The following is a 21,461-nucleotide window of genomic DNA, read 5'->3' as shown; positions in this document are numbered from 1 at the left end:
CTGATTAATTACTAAATGAGCAGCATTGATAGGGGATGCAACTAATTCCAAGCGAGAATGTCATAAAGGACTGAAGCATGGGAAGTCTTTGCAGACAAACTGGGGCTGGAGCTACCCTAGGACAGCTGGGATCTGAATGGGAGAGAAGGGTGGAGAGGGCATTTCAGGAAGGGGCAGCCATAAGACCAAAGGCACAGAGGTGAGACCAAAAGCAAGCAGTGTTCAGGGGTCAGGGAGGGCTTAGTGTGGCTGGATACACAGTTAAATTGTTTTGGATTAAAAAGAGGCTTAAGGGCCGGGTGTGGTGGCTCAAGCCTGTAATCCCAGCACTTTGGGAGGCCGAGGCGGGCAGATCACCTGAGGTCAGGTGTTTGAGACCAGCCTGACTAACATGGTGAAATCTCGTCTCTACTAAAAATACAAAAATTAGCCCGGTGTAGTGGTGGGCGCCTGTAATCCCAGCTACTCGGGAGGCCGAGGCAGGAGAATTGCTTGAACCTGGGAGGCGGAGGTTGCAGTGAGCCGAGATAGCAACATTGCACTCCAGCCTGGGTGACAGAGTGAGACTCCGTCTCAAAAAAAAAAGAGTCTTAAATGCTCAAGCTTAGAACTTACCCTTTTAGCAATGGGGGGGGGTGAGGGAAACAACAGATATACTTACAGTAAACATACAAAAGACTTAGCTAATCAAGTCTCATCTTCAGGACATTTACTTGTGGATTAGGACCCTCTCTACTTCCAAAGAGGATTTGAAATGGTGCTTCAGGGTTGTCAATTCCAAAGGAAAAGCTCTGGGTCATCTAGATTTGGGTAGAGACTTTTGAGTCCCTCTATGATCCCAAATTATAACTAGCACAAAGGTAAGCTAACAAATTCCCTCACAGGCAGGCAGGAAAAATGCTCCCAAAAGACAAGTATCTTTACAAATGACAGAATATTTATTAACAATACCTTTAAAAAAGATTACATATGCTAGATCACTGATAAATATCATTTACACTGGGGTTGGGAACTCCCTGGGTGTCATTTTTTTCATTCATTTTATTATTTTGTTGATTTTTTTTTGCATGTGATTTTAAATTTTATTTTAACATAGAAGTAACCATATCAAACTAAGAAAGGAACACAGCTTGAAATACTGACAATATTTTTTTTCCGGTTACCACCCTAGTTTTTACACAAATGGAATCCCGATTATGACTTTATTGGATAAATATAACTAGAAGGCTGAAAAGTTATATTATTTGTAAGCAAAAATGACAAATTACAGCAAATTTGAGTTCTCTGAGAAAGAAGAAAAGGTGGCAGCATGTTTACATGAGAAAATGTTTATAGAAAATTTCATTGCCTTTTATGTCACTGTTCCACTAGGGTTTGCTTACAAAACCTTTCCCATTGTAACAAATAGTTCTTTTCATAAGAATACAGTTTTGTTGATATTGTCATTTTCCAATGTGTGATTTTAAGACTTAGAAGGTAAAGCATACAAAGCAACTAGGCTACCTATTGCAAAACAGAATCATCAAGAAACCATACAATTGTACTAAAGATCTTTTATAGAGTCATATTAAAAATTCTTGCAGCAACTATTTGTTGAAATAGGAGCAATCTTCCAAACTCCATATGTAATTTTGATTCAAAAGAAGGGCTCTATTATTACAGAGATACACATATTATATATAAGAAATTTTGTAAAGAAATTATGAATCCATTGACAGAGAATTACTTTTTTTAAATTTACATTCAAAATAGATACAGTTAAAGATAATAAAATGATCTTTTATCCTTTGAAAGACTTGGTTGACTATAGTAACTTTGGGTCTATGTTACTACAGGATATATGTTACTTCAAATTTAATGTCTAAGATAATGCTACCACAAAGACAATGCTAACTTAGTTGAGTGAAAAGAAAATCTTCCTGTACAATGCTAAATTCAGGGATGGGAATATTGCACAAGGTGCCTCATGGGCAGTACATTGAGCTTTTGAGATTGCAGCCATTCCTGAAACCATCTCAAGTTGGGTTGAACAACAAAATTCACAACGGCATGAAAACATACTGTACATGTCAAAATCACAACGGCATGGGAAACATACTGTACATGTCAAGTGCATTAACCACTAGAAGAGTAGTTTGCATACAACAGCCTTGAGTTACGGACCAAGTCTTCCGCTGTTCTGCCATGAGATCCTTGTAAAACTGTACGAGTAATTTGCAATTTATTCACCAAGATGAGTTTCAAACTCTGTCTTTAAAGGAAATATTTTCAAATTATAATTGCATGATTGTGTTGCCCATAGCATTTTACAGCCGAGGAAAAAATTAATATCTACATTATATGTTAACTTTAAAAAATTCTATAAAACACTAAATATATAATAAAAAATATGCATATAAGGACATATGTAAACTGCTTTGGTAACATCATATTACAGATGTCTTCAGTGCATTGCAGAGTTTCCAAAGAAACTTCAGACAAAGCTAGATTTGCTTTGAGGAAGTACTGTATAATGCCATTCCTAAAGAAGCAAAAAACATTTTTATTCCAGTAATAAGATGTACTTGAACAACAATATTACTTAGTACTGGGTGTCTTCAAAACAACTAGCTAAATGTTGCTTATATTATAAACAGCAAGTCCTTCGGATAACTTTTGTCATAAACTGGACCTAGCTGTGAGGGAAATCATTATTGTACTGATGGCTGACAGCGCACATGCATTCGAAGTGGAAGCCCCAGATCCTCTCGCGTAGGCATCTGAAAAGAGAGAACAAATTCACTCAAAACAGCCCCATCCGGGCTTCAAAGGCAAGAGGGGCCACGGGGCTTTTTGAAACAGCAGAACTGCATGGATTCTACTGGAAATGATGATCAAGGTCTTAATGGCTTTTAAATATCAGTTCTGTGACTATCAAGATACGAACCTGGGAGTAGGGTATAGGACAGCCCCGTACCTCTGTCAAAGCATTTGTAAAATAAGGATGTTCCCATCTAATGTGAGAAGAAACTTCAATATTACTAGTAACAATACTGATAAACAGCATGCTATGTCGATGATTCAACAAAATGAAAATTGCTGCTCCCTTTTGAACTCTATCTTTCTGCTGGGCACAGATGAATATGACACTTAAATCTTGCAAAAACTGGATGAAGGCCAGGTATTATTATTACCTCGCTTAACAGATGGCGGTAATTTGCACCCAGAGAAATAAAGTGACTTATCTAAGATCACCCAGCTAGTAAATGGCTAAACTGGGGTTCAAACCCATGTCTGTCTAAATCTACCCCTTTTCTGCAAACAAAATAGCCTCAATCCTTTTTTAAATTTTCTTATGGGTCTTACACTTTTCATAGTAAGAAGCTATCAACCGTCATTCGGGGGTTCTTCAATCTTGTAAGGTCTCTTTGACCAACATGATGAAAAATCTTTTGAAACAGATCATGTTTGGTTCACAGTCACTTCCTTGTTATCTAATAATTACACCAATATAATTGCTTAATATATGTTTTTGTAATGAATAAAACCAGGAATCATCAGTCTACCTAAAAATGTCAATCCCTGCAATGATAAGAAAGTATGAAGTATAAAGTCAGATTTTTAATGAAGCGAGACAGATAAGCCCCAATCTCGTATTTTCGTGGCCTGGAGATTTTACTTCCACATCTCACCAAGAATCTAGCTCCCTTTCGATAGAAGTTAGAGGCTTTGTTTGGTAAAGTATAGAATCCAATTGTCCCCCTTTTACGACAAAAATGCCTTTTGTGTTTGTATGCAAAAAAGATGCAGTAAATAAAAACTCCATCCAGAAACACTGGCATATCACCCCTTAGCAGAGGGATGTCACATGGCTAAAAGTCCGGATGGTGGTGAGGATTATTGTCCATAATTTAAAATATCATCTTTTTACCAATGTCTTGAAAATTTATACCTCCAGCCTTCACTGCTCCCCTAATCTCCAGACTGAAATCTGAAAGCCTGTGAAAGTCTACACTTAGATATCTAACCACAGTCCTTTTTTTATTGCTGTAAAATACACATAACAAAATTAGCATTTTAACTCATTTAAAATGTACAAATCAGTGGTACTAAGTATACTCCAGTGTTGTGCAACCAGCACCACTCTCAAGCTCCATAACTTTTGTGTCACCCCAAATGAAGACCCAGTACCTGAACCCCCATTCCCCACTGACCAGCCACTGCCAATCACTAGCCTCACTTCTGTCTCCACGGATTTGGCTATTTTGTTTTTTTTCTTTAAATAAATGAGATCACACACAACAACAAAAAATATCATGCTGTTAAGATACTTACAAACATGGTATTTGTAAAAACAGAATTGAATGTATTTGCTCAAAAAGAATATGCTATTCTCCCATGCTACTCAACAACATTTGAAAGTGAAGATAATCTCGACTATAGAGAGACATACACATTGATGCACATGTTGCATATACCCATTGAAAATAAGTAGTAAATTCCAAATATTTCCAAGATATTGAACTGCATACACTGTTTCACTGGAGAAAAACTGCTACGGCATACTTAACAATGCTTGTCCTTGTTCCTTCTGACTGAGTCATGCTTTTCACTTTCTAAACTGTAATTCTGGGGCTACAATAGATGCAATGCAAACTACACAGGTTGACACGGAAAAACCTTAGTGACTAATTCGGGTCTGCTTTAATCTGATTTTTGATTAGCAACTGAGTAGATCAGTCAACACGGGCAAACTGATTTTTGCATGAAACTGCCTATGGCCAGCAAACATCTGGAGAAGGGGGGTAGTGTTCTCCATTTCTATTTTAAGTCTGCTTTTGCAGGCTGAATGTCTTTCAAGCCCTGACTCATCTGGAAGGCTGATAAGATAAGACAGGCAGGAGAAAAGGGAGAAAAAAAGGCATTCTCACTTGATATCTTTGGAATTCGAATTTGTTCACTGCTGCTGCCATCTCCTCCGTCACTGAATGGCTTAATTTCTATTATATAATCTTCATCGAAAGGCAAAGAAAGCTCCACCGATGTTTTATTTGTTTCAATGACAGATGTGCTGCTTTGTCTGTTCCATCTGTACAAGACCTGCCAATACAGAAAGAACAGGTGTCACCTGCCGTCTTCACAAAGGTCCCAAATATGGAGCATTCATTTGTTTTCACCTCTGGGCATGAGCAAGCAGGGATGTAGAGGTTGTCTGGCTGCCCACTTGCATTTGGAAGGCTCATTTGCAGTGAGGGCCATGACTGCAGCTACCATTTTATTCCAAGGAAAGAGCTGAAAGGATATTATATCAGGGGCATCAGCAACGTGATTCTACCTACTGCCTAGCCTCTCGGAGGCTCAGTTGACACTCTTGGGAAAGTGGAAAATATGAGTAGCTCCTTAAGGATGTACAGTGCTCAGTTACACATCGGGGCTTTGGCATCAGAATAAACTTGGCCACTGTGGGATCACAGGCCACTTCACCTTTCAGAGCCTCACTTCAGTCATCTGTAAAATGGGGACAATAATACCCACTCTTCTGGAGTGTGTTTTCAAGATTGCACAAGGAGGCTGGGTGCAGTGGCCCATGCCTATAGTGTCAGCACTTTGGGAGGCCAAGGTGGGTGACTCACTTGAGGCCAGGAGTTTGAGACCAGCCTGACCAACATGGCGAAACCCTGTCTCTACAAAAAATACAAAAATTAGCCAGACATGATGGCACACACCTGTAGTCCCAGCTACTCCAGAGGCTGAGGCAGGAGAATTGCTTGCACCCGGGAGGCGGAGGTTGCAGTGAGCCGAGATCAAGCCACTGCACTCCAGCCTGGGCGACAGAGCAAGACTGTCTCAAAAATATAAAATTAAAAAATAAAAATAAAAAAGATTGCACAAGGTTTGAATCTGGTGATGGCCTAGCTTAGAGGAAGCATGTAAGAAATAGTATCTCTGAAGGCTTAAAGATAATCAGAGAACATACATGGCAAAGGTTAGAGCACAAGCCAGGCACAATAAGTTATGATCATGACTCTTAGAGACAGGACATTTCAGCACAGGGAGAAGATATCGGAAAGGCAAGAGTAGTAACCTCCCATTCCTTTCCTCTGGAACCCCACTTTATGGGGTTAGGTAGCAAAGAGGCAACCATTGTCACCCTGGACATATCTGCAGCTTGCAACAGTCCTGTTTTCATCTTGGGCCCCCCATGGGTTCTGAGTTTGGAGGTGGATTCATTTGATGAGGTGGCAAACTAGCCTCCTAAAAACACATTCACTTACCTGGGATTGCCTGCCGTGATTGGATTTACTCCAATCAGGAACAAAATATACAGGTCTGGGACAGTGTGCCTTTACCTATAGAACCACTAAAGCTCATCCTCTGTAGTTTCCCCTGACAAAAAGATAGGGTTGGATGAGGTCAGTGGTTTTTGCTCCCGGCTGCATGTTAGAACCATTGGGTGCTTGTAAAATACTTATGCTGTAGCTCAGTGGTTTTCAACAGGGTGGGAGGGGCAGGGGAGCAATTTTGCCTCACAGGGAGGTATCTGGCAATGTCTGCAGACATGTTTGTCAAAACATGTCCTCCTGTTGTAGTGGATAGAGAGACCAGGGATGCTGCTGAACAGTCTACAATGCACAGAGCAGCCCCGCAACAAAGAACTCTCTAGCTCAAAGTGTTGACTGTGAGGAGGTCAGAAACCCCGCTCCAGTTCCACTCTAGCCTGCCTAAGACTGCACAGAGGTGGGATCCAGGCTGTAGTTGTTTTCTAAAAGATCATCAGGAGATGTTAATATGGGATAGGCATCATGATTAGATGAATTAGATGAGTAGTTCTCAAATTCAAGCGTGAACAGAATCACCTGGAGAACTTGTTAGAACACAAATTGCTGGGCCCCATTCCTGGAGTTTGTGATTAGTTCTGGGATGGGACCTGAAAATCTGCATTTCTGACAAGTTTCCAGCTAATGCCAGTGCTGATGGTCCAGGGATCATGCGTTGAGAAGCACGAGATTAGCTCATCCTTCCCTAAGATCCCTTATAAATTCTGATCTGCTGAGGCTACAGACATAAGGTCACTCTTGTGTCTCAAGACAAAACCAGACACAAGCGAAATTCATAAAATTCCCTTAGACTGGTTTAGAACCCATCTGTTCCCTGGCATTTCATCACCTTAATTTATATCTCTCTAACACAAGGTGGAAAACACAATTTCCTTAAGGTAGAAAGATTCATAAGTGTCCCCTTCTTCTCCGCAGCATCAGTTGTATCAGACCCAGCATCCCCTTGCTGATGATTAGGCACAGATAAATCCTCAGGCACATTCAGGAGTGTCAAAGCTTCTCATCACGGCCCTCCAGGAGAATGGGCTGATGGGATGCAAGGTCACATCTGGCTTTGAGGAATAAATTGCTGCTTTGATTTACCTCTGGTCCTTGCAAGAGCTCAGAGGATTCAACTTGTTTCAAATATAAATCCAAAAGAAACACTTCCAGGAAAAAGCAGCACTTTTATCAGCACTGCTTATCAGTCTTGCAATATTAGGGACTGCAGCAGAACCCAAATACAGTCCTGTAAAGCCTTTATTTACACCAAACACTTGCTTGAGCTGATTGAAGGCTGTGCTTGCATTTGATATAATCTAGGGTGGAAGACAAGGGGAAAGAATGGATTTGTGGGAATAATGATAATAGCAGCAAATATTATAGACTACTTCCACTATTTAATGTCTGAACACCGTATGTTCTAAATCAGGGGTGTCCAATCTTCTGGCTTCCCTGGACCACACCGGAAGAAGAAAAATTGTCTTAGGCCACACATAAATGATAGCTGATGGGCTTTTAAAAAATTGCAAAAAACATCTTACAATGTTTTAAGAAAGTTTGTGAATTTGTGTTGGGCCACATGTAGCCTGTGGGCTGTGGGCTGGACAAGCTTGTTCTAAATGCTTACGTGGATTGTGGATAACCTCTTAAGGAAGGCAATGTTGTTATTCTGATTTCAAAGATGAGAACTTGAGATGTGGAGATGTTCAGCAATCGCCCGGTCTCATGACTGGTAAGTGGCGGATCCTGCATTCAAACCTAGGCAGTCTGGCTCCAGAGCCTGGATTTTTTTTTTTTTTTTTTTTTTTTTGAGACGGAGTTTCACTCTTATTGCCCAGGCTAGAGTGCGATGGTGTGACCTCAGCTCACTACAACCTCCGCCTCCCGGGTTCAAGCAATTCTTCTGCCTCAGCCTCCCAAGTAGCTAACATTACAGGCATGTGCCACCATGCCCTGCTGATTTTATATTTTTAGCAGAGACGGGGTTTCTCCATGTTGGTCAGGCTGGTCTCAAACTCCTGACCTCAGGTGATCCCCCCACCTCGGCCTCCCAAAGTGCTGGGATTACAGGTGTGAGCCACCGCGCCCGGCCTCAGAACCTGGATTTTTAACGACGACTACCTTGGCTACCACCTGTAGGGCTCTGGGCAAATTGCTTTCCCTCTCTGGCATCTGTCTTTGGGAACACAAACCAAGGGAGTTAGACAGTAAAAAACTAGTGGCCCATGGGTCATAACCAGCCTGCATATATTATTTGTTTGGCTGTCATAGTGTTATGTTTTTTGAGTTAAATGTGAACATTTAAAAACCGAGAAATTAAACATTAAAAATTTGTGGGTTCTACTGAAAAACTGGAAGCTATGGCCACACTGGTTGCTATGCTTTGGATGCTTGTCCTCTCCAAAACTCATGTTGAAATTCGCCATTTTAACAGTATTAACAGGTGAACCTTTAAGAGATAATTAGGCCATGAGGTGACTAGGCTCACCCTCACAGATGGAATTAGTATGTTACAAAAGGGCGAGTCAGCTCTCCATCCCTCTCCCTTCTCCCTTCCTCCTCCCTCTCCCTCCCAGCACTGGGTGTCAATAAACTTCTGTTCATATTAATTGCCCAGTCTCAGGCATTCTGTTCCTGAGTAAGACTCTACAAAAGTGCGATCCAGAATAAAATAGACTAAGCCAGTGATCTATATTCCTGTCTGACAACAACTGGCTGGAGTTGAGAAGTCTCATTCTGAACAATCACAAACTCTGCAGCTGGTGATAGTCCCAACACTTCCAATGTTGCTACGTTGTCACATGCCTACCTCTGGACCTTTGCACTTCCTTTTTTGCAGTACTAGGGACATTCCCAGAGAGCTGCCAAGGCCCAACTGAAATCTCACCACTTAAAAGTGGCTTTCCTTGGCCTTTCTATAAAATAATACATCTCTCCTGTCCACTCCATGGCTTTCTCTATTCCCCTCACTCTGGCCTCTTTTTCTCTGCAGTACTTTGTTATCACTTACTCTATTTATTTATGGCTGGTAGGCAGAAGCACCAAGTGGCTAAATGTAGAACTCAGGATCCATACTGTTGTATTCGGATCCCAGGTCTTCAACATACCAGCTGTGTGAAAGGCAAGTGACTAAACTCTGTGCCACAGCTCTTCATCCGTAAAACTAGGGATAATAACTGTACGTATCTTTATGGTTATTATACAGTTAAGATGAGGCCAGGCATGGTGGCTCCCGCCTGTAATCCCAGCACTTTGGGAGGCAGAGGCAGGCGGATCACCTGAGGTCAGGAGTTCAAGACCAGCCTGGCCAACATGGTGAAACTCCATTTCTACTAAAAATACAAAAATTAGCCAGTCGTGGTGGTGAGCGCCTGTAGTCTCAGCTACTTGGGAGGCTGAGGCAGGAGAACTGCTTGAACCCGGGAGGCGGAGGTTGCAGTGAGCCAAGATTGTACCACTACACTCCACCTTGCGTGACAGAGGGAGACTCTGTCTCAAAATAAAACAAAATAAAATATAAAGTTAAGATGAATTGGAACAGTGCTTAGTAGACGTATTAGTAGTAGTTTCTGAATGGACTGAGCATAACTCATTTATGTTATCTGCCTGGCCCTGCAGGTAGTCTAATTTGTGATACTGAAACCAGATGCTCTCCTTTTAGCTCTAATGCCATAAAGTAGCTTAAGGATTTCTGTTGACAAAATATTTGGGGCCTTAAACTTTCTAAAGTCAGCTTCTTGTTGAGACTGTCTACCCAGGCTGAGATCTAAAGAATTCAGACAACTTAGTGAAGAAGGGAAAATAAACCCACACCCCAACATGTTCAGTATTTGGGAGGAAAACTTAATTTTGGAAAGGGTCAGTCTGAGATAAACAATAGCCATATTTAATGGGTCAAATTCTCTAGCAAAGGTCAACTCTTCCATTGCAATCAGATCCGCTTTTTATTCAGCCTCTAATCTCACCCTAAAAGTGACACTAGGGAGAGTTTCCTGAGCTATCATGGGAGGTGAGATATCACGGGAGGTACCACACATACACACACAAACACACACACACACACACACACGGAGAGAAAGAGAGAGAGTTGTTCATTGGTACCTTGGTAATTCAGAGAACTGGCTTCAGGACCTCCCTAAAATACCAAAATCTGTGGATACTCAAGTCCTGGATATACAATGGTATAGAATTTGTGTATAACCTAAGCATATCCTTCCGTATACTTTAAATCAACTTTAGATTACTCATAATACCTAATATAATGTAAATGGTATGTAAATAGTTGTTATACTGTATTGTTTTTAAAATCTGTGTCATTTTCATTGTATTTTTTTGTGTGTTTTTTTTCCTGAATATTTTTGATCCACATTTGAGAGTATGGAACCTGTGGATACCTGTAGCTTTAAATTATGTATCTCTAAACATTCACATGTATATGTAGCAATTCAAAGTGTATAGCCAGTTACAGTGACCTTCCTTGGGGTGTAGTTGAGGAGGTGTAGGGTGTCTGGCTCTTCCAGTACCACTCCTAAAAAGAAGGGGGAGTGACTGAGCTGGAAATTAAGAAGAACTCAGAAAGTGTCCTTTCCTACCATCTGGTCTAACCCTGTTACCCACTCTCAAGGGTGGTGATATCCCCTTGATCATTTTTTATTGCATCTATTTGATTCTTCTCTCTTTTCTTCTTTATTAGTCTTGCTAGCAGTCTATCCATTTTGTTGATCTTTTCAAAAAACCAGCTCCTGGATTCATTGATTTTTTGAATGGTTTTTTGTGTCTCTATCTCCTTCAGTTCTGCTCTGATCTTAGTTATTTCTTGCCTTCTGCTAGCTTTTGAATGTGTTTGCTCTTGCTTCTCTAGTTCTTTTAATTGTGATGTTAGGGTGTCAATTTTAGATCTTCCCTGCTTTCTGTTGTGGGCATTTAGTGCTATAAATTTCCCTCTACACACTGCTTTGAATGTGTCCCAGAGATTCTGGTATGTTGTGTCTTTGCTCTCGTTGGTTTCATAGAACATCTTTATTTCTGCCTTTATTTCATTATTTACCCAGTAGTCATTCAGGAGCAGGTTGTTCAGTTTCCATGTAGTTGAGCGGTTTTGAGTGAGTTTCTTAATCCTGAGTTCTAGTTTGATTGCACTGTGGTCTGAGAGACAGTTTGTTATAATTTCTATTCTTTTACATTTGCTGAGGAGTGTTTTACTTCCAACTATGAGGTCAATTATGGAATAAGTGCGATGTGGTGCTGAGAAGAATGTATATTCTGTTGATCTGGGGTGGAGAGTTCTGTAGATGTCTATTAGGTCTGCTTGGTGCAGAGCTGAGTTCAATTCCTGGATATCCTTGTTAACTTTCTGTCTCGTTGATCTGTCTAATGTTGACAGTGGGGTGTTAAAGTCTCCCATTATTATTGTGTGGGAGTCTAAGTCTCTTTGTAGGTCACTCAGGACTTGCTTTATGAATCTGGGTGCTCCTGTATTGGGTGCATAAATATTTAGGATAGTTAGCTCTTCTTGTTGAATTGATCCCTTTACCATTATGTAATGGCCTTCTTTGTCTCTTTTGATCTTTGTTGGTTTAAAGTCTGTTTTATCAGAGACTAGGATTGCAACCCCTGCCTTTTTTTGTTTCCATTTGCTTGGTAGATCTTCCTCCATCCCTTTATTTTGAGCCTATGTGTGTCTCTCACGTGAGATAGGTTTCCTGAATACAGCACACTGATGGGTCTTGACTCTATCCAATTTGCCATCTGTGTCTTTTAATTGGAGCATTTAGCCCATTTACATTTAAGGTTAATATTGTTATGTGTGAATTTGATCCTGTCATTATGATGTTAGCTGGTTATTTTGCTCGTTAGTTGATGCAGTTTCTTCCTAGCATCAATGGTCTTTACAATTTGGCATGTGTTTGCAGAGGCTGGTACTGGTTGTTCCTTTCCATGTTCAGTGCTTCTTTCAGGAGCTCTTGTAGGGCAGGTCTGGTGGTGACAAAATCTCTCAGCATTTGCTTGTCTGTAAAGGATTTTATTTCTCCTTCACTTATGAAGCTTAGTTTGGCTGGATATGAAGTTCTGGATTGAAAATTCTTTTCTTTGGGTATATACCCAGTAATGGGATGGCTGGGTCAAACGGTATTTCCAGTTCTAGATCCCTGAGGAATTGCCACACTGACTTCCACAATGGTTGAACTAGTTTACAGCCCCACCAACAGTGTAAAAGTGTTCCTATTTCTCCACATCCTCTCCAGCACCTGTTGTTTCCTGACTTTTTAATAAATCATGCTGCTATGAAGACACATGCACACGTATGTTTATTGCGGCATTATTCACAATAGCAAAGACTTGGAACCAACCCAAATGTCCAATAATGATAGACTGGATTAAGAAAATGTGGCACATATACACCATGGAATACTATGCAGCCATAAAAAATGATGAGTTCATGTCCTTTGTAGGGACATGGATGAAATTGGAAATCATCATTCTCAGTAAACTATCACAAGAACAAAAAACTAAACACCGCATATTCTCACTCACAGGTGGGAATTGAACAATGAGATCACATGGACACAGGAAGGGGAACATCACACTCTGGGGACTGTTGTGGGGTGGGGGGAGGGGGGAGGGATAGCATCGGGAGATATACCTAATGCTAGACGACGAGTTAGTGGGTGCAGCGCACCAGCATGGCACATGTATACATATGTAACTAACCTGCACAATGTGCACATGTACCCTAAAACTTAAAGTATAATAAAAAAAAAAAAGAAAGAAAATTCTTTTCTTTAAGAATGTTGAATATTGGCCCCCACTCTCTTCTGGCTTGTAGAGTTTCTGCCAAGAGATCCGCTGCTAGTCTGATGGGCTTCCCTTTGTGGGTAACCTGACCTTTCTCTCTGGCTGCCCTTAACATTTTTTCCTTCATTTCAACTTTGGTGAATCTGACAATTATGTGTCTTGGGGTTGCTCTTCCCAAGGAGTATCTTTATGGTGTTCTCTGTATTTCCTGAATTTGAATGTTGGCCTGCCTTGCTAGGTTGGGGAAGTTCTCCTGGATAATATCCTGCAGGGTGGTTTTCCAACTTGGTTCCATTCTCCCCGTCACTTTCAGGTACACCAATCAGACGTAGATTTGGTCTTTTCACGTAGTCCCTTATTTCTTGGAGGCTTTGTTCGTTTCTTTTCATTCTTTTTTCTCTAAACTTCTCTTCTGGCTTCATTTCATTCATTTGATCTTCCATCACTGGTACCCTTTCTTCCAGCTGATCAAATCGGCTACTGAAGCTTGTGCCTTCGTCACATAGTTCTCATGCCATGGTTTTCAGCTCCATCAGGTCATTTAAGGACTTCTCTACATTGGTTAGTCTAGTTAGCCATTTGTCTAACCTTTTTTCAAGGTTTTCAACTTCTTTGGGATGGGTTCGAACTTCCTCCTTTAGCTCGGAGAAGTTTGGTCATCTGAAGCCTTCTTCTCTCAACTCACCAAAGTCATTCTCCATCCAGCTTTGTTCCATTGCTGGTGAGGAGGTGCGTTCCTTTGGAGGAGGAGAGGTGCTCTGATTTTTAGAATTTTCAGTTTTTCTGCTGTTTTTTCCCCATCTTTGTGGTTTTATCTACCTTTGTTTGGTCTTTGATGATGGTGACGTACAGATGGGGTTTTGGTGTGGATGTCCTTTCTGTTTGTTAGTGTTTCTTCTAACAGTCAGGACCCTCAGCTGCAGGTCTGCTGGAGTTTGCTGGAGGTCCACTCCAGACCCTGTTTGCCTGGGTATCAGCAGCGGAGGCTGCAAAACAGCAAATATTGCTGAACAGCAAATGTTGCTGCCTGATCGTTCCTCTGGAAGTTTTGTCTCAGAGGGGTACCTGGCTGTGTGAGGTGTCAATCTGCCCCTACTCGGGGGTACCTCCCAGTTAGGCTACTCGGGGATCAGGGAACCACCTGAGGAGGCAGTCTGTCCATTCTCAGATCTCAAACTCTGTGCTGGGGGAAACACTATTCTCTTCAAAGCTGTCAGACAGGGACATTTAAGTCTGTAGAGGTTTCTGCTGCCTTTTGTTCGGCTATGCCCTGCCCCCAGAGGGCAAGGAGGCAGGCAGGCCTCCTTGAGCTGCAGTGGGCTCCACCCAGTTTGAGCTTCCAGGCCGCTATTTACCTACTCAAGCCTCAGCAGTGGCAGGCACCCCCTCCCCCAGCCTCAATGCCACCTTGCAGTTCGATCTCAGACTGCTGTGCTAGCAATGAGCAAGGCTCTGTGGGCATGGGACCCTCTGAGCCAGGCGTGGGATATAATCTCCTGGTGTGCCATTTGCTAAGACCATTGGAAAAGCGCAGTATTAGGGTGGGAGTGCCCCGATCTTCCAGGTGCTGTCTGTCACAGCTTTGCTTGGCTAGGAAAGGGAATTCCTTGACCCTTTGTGCTTCCCAGGTGAGGCGATGCCTCGCCCTGCTTCAGCTTATGCTCGGTGCCCTTCCCCCACTGTCCTGCACCCACTGTCCGACAAGCCCCATTGAGATGAACCCAGTACCTCAGTTGGAAATGTAGAAATCACCAGTCTACTGCGTTGCTCATGCTGGGAGCTGTAGACTGGAGCTGTTCCTATTTGGCCATCTTGGAACTGCCCACGTCCATCCTTAGCTTTTAAAAGGGCTGGCAGCTTCTGCTTTCTTCCTCTTGAAGCTGACAACTATGTAAGAAATCCGACTGCTCTGAGGTCACCATACTGTGAGGAAGCCCAAGTTATCCGTAGGGAAAGGCCTCAGAGAGAGCATGATCACTGGCCAGCCTCAGCTTTCCCACCTATCCCATCTAAGAAGCCAAAAGTGTGTGAAGAAGCATCTTAGTTATTCCAGCCCTAAAATCTGTCCATTCTGGCCCTATCCACATTGCAAAGTCATAAAAAATGATACACTGTTGCTGTTTTAGCCCCTAGCTTCAGGTTGGTTTGTTAGGTAGCAAATAGGTAGCTGGAAATGTTGCAAGATATTTATAACCCTTTTTAATTGCTGCAAGAAGGCTACAGACATGTTCTTTTCATTTTCTCATTAAAGACAAGCCAACATTTATGGGGTCAGGCAAACATTTTCTCCAATTTTCCTGCTTTTTCTCTCTTTTCTCTTTTTCTTTATATAACTCCTGACTATAGAAACATATGAACAAAAATGATTAATCATTGGTAATATCAGGAGGCTACTAAGTTGACTAAAAAATACATAAACCGAGACAGGAGCAAAACGAAGCTGACAGTAGGAATGTTTAAAAAGTGGTTCTTCAGGGTATTTTTGGAGACCCAAACACAGGGTCTTTTCCATTTCTGATTGATGCTGCCTGAGACTAAAGTTAAGGTGATTGTCTAAATCCTGACCAATTGCCATAGACTATTTATACAACTCAGATCAAACCGTGTTGGAGGCAGCGATTCCTAGAGGGTAGGAGAGCATCACCAGGGAAATTGACAATGCAGACAACTGTATAATTCACGGAGGAGACTGCCCCCACTCACAGCACGATTAGGTGCCTTTGCAAAAAAGAAATTACCTACTTTGTATCCTTTTACTTCCGACTCATTATCCAGGGCCTTCACTTGATCCCAATTCAGGATAATTTTGGAGTCTGACGAATTCCATATGATGTTTCCGGGGGGTTGACTTGGTGCTATAAAAAAATTAAGATATACGAAGTCACAGATTATTAAGTCTCAATGAATTCTGAGGAATATCTCATTACTAGAATTCGAGAGTGGAGGCAATTTAATGGGCTATTGCACTAATATGTGTCTTCAAGGTCACTAAAATCTGATGAGATACAGCATTGCAAATGGAAAAAGATTCAGTTGGTCGCCTAACATTTATAGCTAAAAGAAGTAGCCCTTCCCAGTGAGGAGAAAAACATTTATCTTTCTGTCCTCCACAGCAATGAATTTTGCATGGTATATGGAAAGGTTCAGTTAAAATGCTGTGGGAAATTTGAATCCACATGCTACTAATTAGTATGCAAATGATCATTGGGAGGTGGGGATAAGGAATAAACTTGGGATATGTGTGATGAATCCCCAAAATATTTCTGAGCAAGTCTGTTCTTACGTGGCTTTCGGGTTGTCACATTGACTGTTGCACTAGAGGGCCCTGTCCCAGCAGAATTATATGCCTTGACAGCTAAGTGATACAGCACACTGCCTTTTAAGTTCGTGATTTTTGTTGACGTCTGATTTCCAACTGTTCGTATTTTTCTAGCATTTTCTTCTTTGTCTTCATGTCTCCAATATTTAACCTAAGAAAATAAACAGAAAGACCTTGGAAACCATACCCAATGGGGATATTTGCAATGTCATCAGGTAATTTTGTATGCAGATTCTTATGATGGAGTTAGTTTTCTATACTACATCATGGGCAGAGCTATCAGGACAAAGGACTCTGTATATCCTGAGAAATTATCCAGAGTAAGAAGGGTCCCTTTTTTGTCCTTAGCTTCCTAGTGAGACGGTACATTGACACAACCGTCGTTTATTATTTTCTTTTTTCCCATGTTTGTTTTGAGTCAAAGTGATCCTGGGCATATCAGAAGTCAAAGCTCATTTTGCCAACCATCCCATAAATGCTTAGATTTGCATATAATTTGAAAAATACCTCTAGAATATAACACAGAAAAAGGGTAGTCTCACAGCTGAGTATTCAATGCTTCCATTAATGTTCAGCTGGAAGCCAGGCCTAAAACCAATGCCTCTAAGTGGGAATGTGGGTCTTTTCCTATAAGAATGTGACTTGGAGGACTTATCAAGGGGCATAGACTCTCTTTCAGACCCAAGGCACATATGTCTTGCCTACCTCATAACCTTGTATTCGTCCTCTATTCTTCTCCAGTGGGGAGGCCCAGAAAACTTCAATATCTGTGGCAGAAAGACTTCTGGCAAAGATACTGGCTGGTGGTTTGGTGGGTTCTGTAGATGAATATGGAGATAGTTATTACTCTATCAGCTATATTAGGACAGGACTGTAGATACTAGCATTATAAGGTAAAATAATTCATGGTTATAGAATCGTCCTTAATGATTGTAAGCCAAACCCTCATTTTGCAGAGGGGCAGTGATTAATAGCTGGAGTTGGTGGTAGTGGATATTTGTCCAGTGTTTGGGTTCTGAATTTAGGTGTGGGTAGAAGAGAAGAACCACTTAAGTTTAAGCACCAAGTTTTCATAGCCAGCAATTCCCTTAACACAGATCCTTCTTAATTAGCATCTCACAAATGTTATTGCTTACGACATGGCTAAACTGCTTCTCTTTTTCTTTTTTGAAATAGGGTCTCACTCTGTCACCTAGGCTGGAATGTAGTGGCACAATCATGGCTCACTGCAGCCTGACCTCCTATGCTCAAGCCATCCTCCCACCTCAGCCTCCCAAGTAGCTGGGACCACACACACATGTGCCAACACGCCTGGCTAATTTTTTTTTGTAAAGACTTGGATCTTGCTATGTTGCCCAGGTTGGTCTCAAACTCCTAGGCTCACGCTATCCTCCCACATCCCCCTCCCAAAGTGCTGGGATTACAGGCATGAGCCACTGTGCTTGGCCACTAAATTTTTTTTAAGGAAGACTATTGAAAGAAAAATGTGAACATATACAAATGGTACACAGCTATGGCAGAAATCTGGCAAAAATAACTGAAATTTGGGAAACAGTCAGTCTAGCCTCTCCTTTGCAGCCAAAGATGCTGAGGCCCACAGAGTATACCTGACTTATCCAAGATCATACAGATTGCAGTGTGAACCTGAAGTGTCATCAAGCTCTCTTGAATCTTAGTCAAGTCAGCTGACTGTCCTTTTCCCCTTTTCGTCTCATTTTCATAATCCAGAGACATGAACCATTATCTAAGAGAAGTTGAAGGCTATGAAAAGGGCTGAAGCTTGTTTGAATAATTGTAAATCCTTTGGCAATGGTTGGAACGTGAAATATGCAGGGAAAGGCATCAGCAGCTGAGGCAGACAGAGAGGCAGCAGCTAGATCATGGAGGACTACTGAATCTAAGGGGATGATCTCTCTGATTAGGAATAAGTTATTGCATCTTCACTGACTCTAAATCAATGATTCACCTTTCAGATGTTTTAACATGGTCCCATTCTGAGCATCATCTTTAAAACAACATAGACGAACTCCAGAGGTAACGAAGACTGTGTGAGAGGCATCCCGAGAGCAGGGATAGCATGGAGGTGATAATAATGTGTGAGAAATGTTAAACATAATGATGGTGTGGATGACAGTGAGCGCAATCACACAGCTTCATGACTTACTCTTTTCTTTAATAAGTGAGATTTTTTTTTTTTTTTTTGAGATGGAGTTTTGTTCTTGTTGCCCAGGCTGGAATGCAGTGGTGCGATCTCGGCTCACCGCAACCTCCGCCTCCTGGGTTCAAGTGATTCTCCTGTTTCAGCCTCCTGAGTAGCTGGGATTACAGGGATGTGCCACTACAACTGGCTAATTTTATATTTTTAGTAGAGATGGGTTTTCTCCATATTGGTCAGGCTGGTCCCGAACTCCCAACCTCAGGTGATCCACCTGCCTTGGCCTCCCAAAAGTGTTGGAATTACAGGTGTGAGCCACAAGTACCATATGCTTTATGAAAATACAAGTGGTAAGAAAATGCAAATTATATTTTGATATTCACTTAAAGGCAAAAATAAAATTCTTTTGAAAGTAATGATAACATATAGATAGATATGAAGATCTTATATGGTATTTGCAATTCTGGTCCTTAGCAATGGAATCAATAATGGACAGCCAAGTGTTTTCATATACAGAGCAGTCGCTATCTTTTCAAGAGATTCATGGTGGACAGTGAACGAAATTGTTTACGTTATCCTCTTCTCAAATCAGGTATGCCTTCAAGATACATGTACCATGCGAAATCGATTGTACATGCTACAATCCACATTTTAGAATTGAAGAAATATTAACAGTCAATGATCTAGGCAGCATAAACTATACCTTCTTCTGCAGAATACACCACTGTGGTGGGACTGAAAGGGCCTTCTCCTTTGTTGTTGAAGACACCTACTTTAACCTCAAAGGGAGAGAAGGGGTGCACGCTCTCATTCCTGAACACGTATCTAGAGGCGTCAGCTGAGGCCAGCACTGTCAGCATCCAGATCATTTTACCATAGGGCCGGAAGGCCACCACATAACCAAAGCCTCGACCATTCTGTAATTCCTCAGGGACCGTCTGGGAAAGAAGGGAGGTGGTCTTCAGAAATCACAGTAGTTTCACTCAAATGCAAAAATCGTTTTTGTTTCCCTTGTAACATTCTTGTCTACATCCTTCTCCACCCATCTTATTTGGCGTTTTGTTAACAGTCTTTTAAATTTAGGGCTTGCAGTCAGTCTATCTTAAACAGTTATAATGTACTGGACAGCGTTGAAAACGTAATGAGGATCTGCAGTCCAGAGCTTGCTCTTTGATGGGGCAGACCCAGCTCTGAAATGGTTGGAAATGATTGTAAAAAAAAAAACACTGGACATCGGTCTCCTGAAAAACCACATTTCCAACACGTATCCTCTAATACTAATCTTCTTCCATTGCCAAATAGACGAAAGATCTCACTGAAGGAAGAAAAACCATCCTGGCTGAAGATCCTCCCTCCAGAGGGAAGAGTTCAGCTGGAGGGATGAGTGATTTCTTTCACTGCTGTGCTTTGGGTAAATGAGAGATTTTAATTTCTGGGGCTGTTTAGAATCTTTCAAAAACATGAAGAACCCTTTCTAAAGCTCCCACCTCTTCTCTCAAAGCCAATTTTTAATAAATTGGTGACTAACTTTCCTCCAGGTTGTTTTAAAAAATACCTCCTAAAAGAGGGCCCCTTCTAGAAGCCAAGCCAATTGCCAGGAAATTGTGCTGGTGCACTGAATCTATGGCTGCAGACGTTTTAAATCAATTGGCCATGCAGCAATTCAGGAAGAAAAGAAAAACTAGTTTTCTCTGAAACAGCCTTCTTTATTTTTTTTTGTAACGTGTGTTGTCTTCCCTTCATAATTGTTTTTACTGTGATGGATTGAATTAAAACTTGCCTCAACAATGGATGGGCAAGTGCCGCCCTTCCTGCTAGCCATTAGCTAGTGAGAGGGAGTGTCTGAACCCAAATGAATTTTCACTGTTAAAAACAGAGGAGGAAACTTCCCAGCTATGTCTAACATGGAGGAAAATAATAAAATAGCTTCGATGCGTGTATGTTCCTTTTATTCTATGATTCATTTACCTCCCAGGTTATAACCAGTTCAGATTTGCTGCCTCCGCCACCACTGACATTCGCTGGTGTGACTTCGGGGACTGCACAAGGAGACAAAAAACAAGTTATGTCAGGCGGCAAAGGCGAATGAGGGTCAGGAAGGTTGCCTGGCAGAGGTGACTCACTTTCAATGAGTACTCTGAGGCACACCCCTTTGTCTTTGGAGATCAGCAACAGCATTGTCAAGGGGCCCACGGCGTCCGCTCGAGGAAGTGAAATGTACCAAGGAGACTGCTATTAATTACCTGTTTCCCATTCAACAAGGCACACGTGTTATCTGACACGTCTGACCAATTGTTCAGCTCCATCCCTAGAGGCTGAGGGGTTCCCGAAGGGAGGAAAGGACTGAAGTCTGGTCCTAATGTTTGGTTATGCGTTTATGAGCCACGTGGAGATACACAAAGGGAAGAGTACAAGCTCTGCCCAGGCAGAGCTTACATGCTGGTTGGAGTGGAAGAGCACCTGCACCAGTTAGAGCAAGGTCGACAATCAGAGTAAGGTACAGTCAGCATGGAGAAGCGGGGGGCGTTCCGGAGTAGCGCCCTGCTCAGAGCTGGGGTGGGCGAATGGCTTCTGGGAGGAAGAGTTTTGATCTGAGTGTTGAAGGAAGTGGCAGACAGAAGTTGACCCCCGGCTCACTGTGCTTAACCTCTTTGATCCCCAGTTTTCTCTATAAAAGAGAGGAAATTATGCGAGCTTCCACCTCAGGATTGCCGAGGGGAATTAATTCAATTATGGTTTTGGAAGGGGAAAAGAAAGAGGGGACTAGCTATATTGTCATCATGTAACTGAAAGGCTCCCGGCCACATTTAAAACGGTCTCACTGGGGTATGTGGCTGGTGACTGGGTATGTCTCCTTGGTTAAAGCCAATCAGATAGATCTAGATGAGTTTTT

At 41.9% G+C, this 21,461-nt stretch overlaps 1 protein-coding gene across 5 annotated transcripts in view; it reads right to left on the bottom strand.

The window, feature by feature from the left end:
• Positions 1–917: 917 nt before the first annotated feature.
• CNTN4 (contactin 4) overlaps positions 918–21,461 on the bottom strand; it is a 959,696-nt gene continuing 939,152 nt past the window's right edge. For all 5 annotated transcript variants that reach the window (XM_009444763.4, XM_009444772.4, XM_009444765.4 and 2 more), the window contains 7 exons: positions 20,537–20,607; positions 19,272–19,506; positions 17,119–17,231; positions 16,378–16,564; positions 15,837–15,949; positions 4,911–5,079; positions 918–2,759 (listed from right to left, as the gene is read on the bottom strand). In XM_009444763.4, coding sequence (XP_009443038.2) covers positions 2,659–2,759; positions 4,911–5,079; positions 15,837–15,949; positions 16,378–16,564; positions 17,119–17,231; positions 19,272–19,506; positions 20,537–20,607 — 989 coding nt within the window. In that variant the 3' untranslated portion in view covers positions 918–2,658. The remainder of the gene's footprint in view (positions 2,760–4,910; positions 5,080–15,836; positions 15,950–16,377; positions 16,565–17,118; positions 17,232–19,271; positions 19,507–20,536; positions 20,608–21,461) is intronic.

This window comes from Pan troglodytes, chromosome 2, assembly GCF_028858775.2.
Source record: "Pan troglodytes isolate AG18354 chromosome 2, NHGRI_mPanTro3-v2.0_pri, whole genome shotgun sequence".
NCBI classification, from domain to species: Eukaryota; Metazoa; Chordata; class Mammalia; order Primates; family Hominidae; genus Pan; species Pan troglodytes.
The sequence above is the reverse complement of the archived record's forward strand: the minus strand, read 5'-3'. Positions and strand labels throughout refer to the sequence as shown.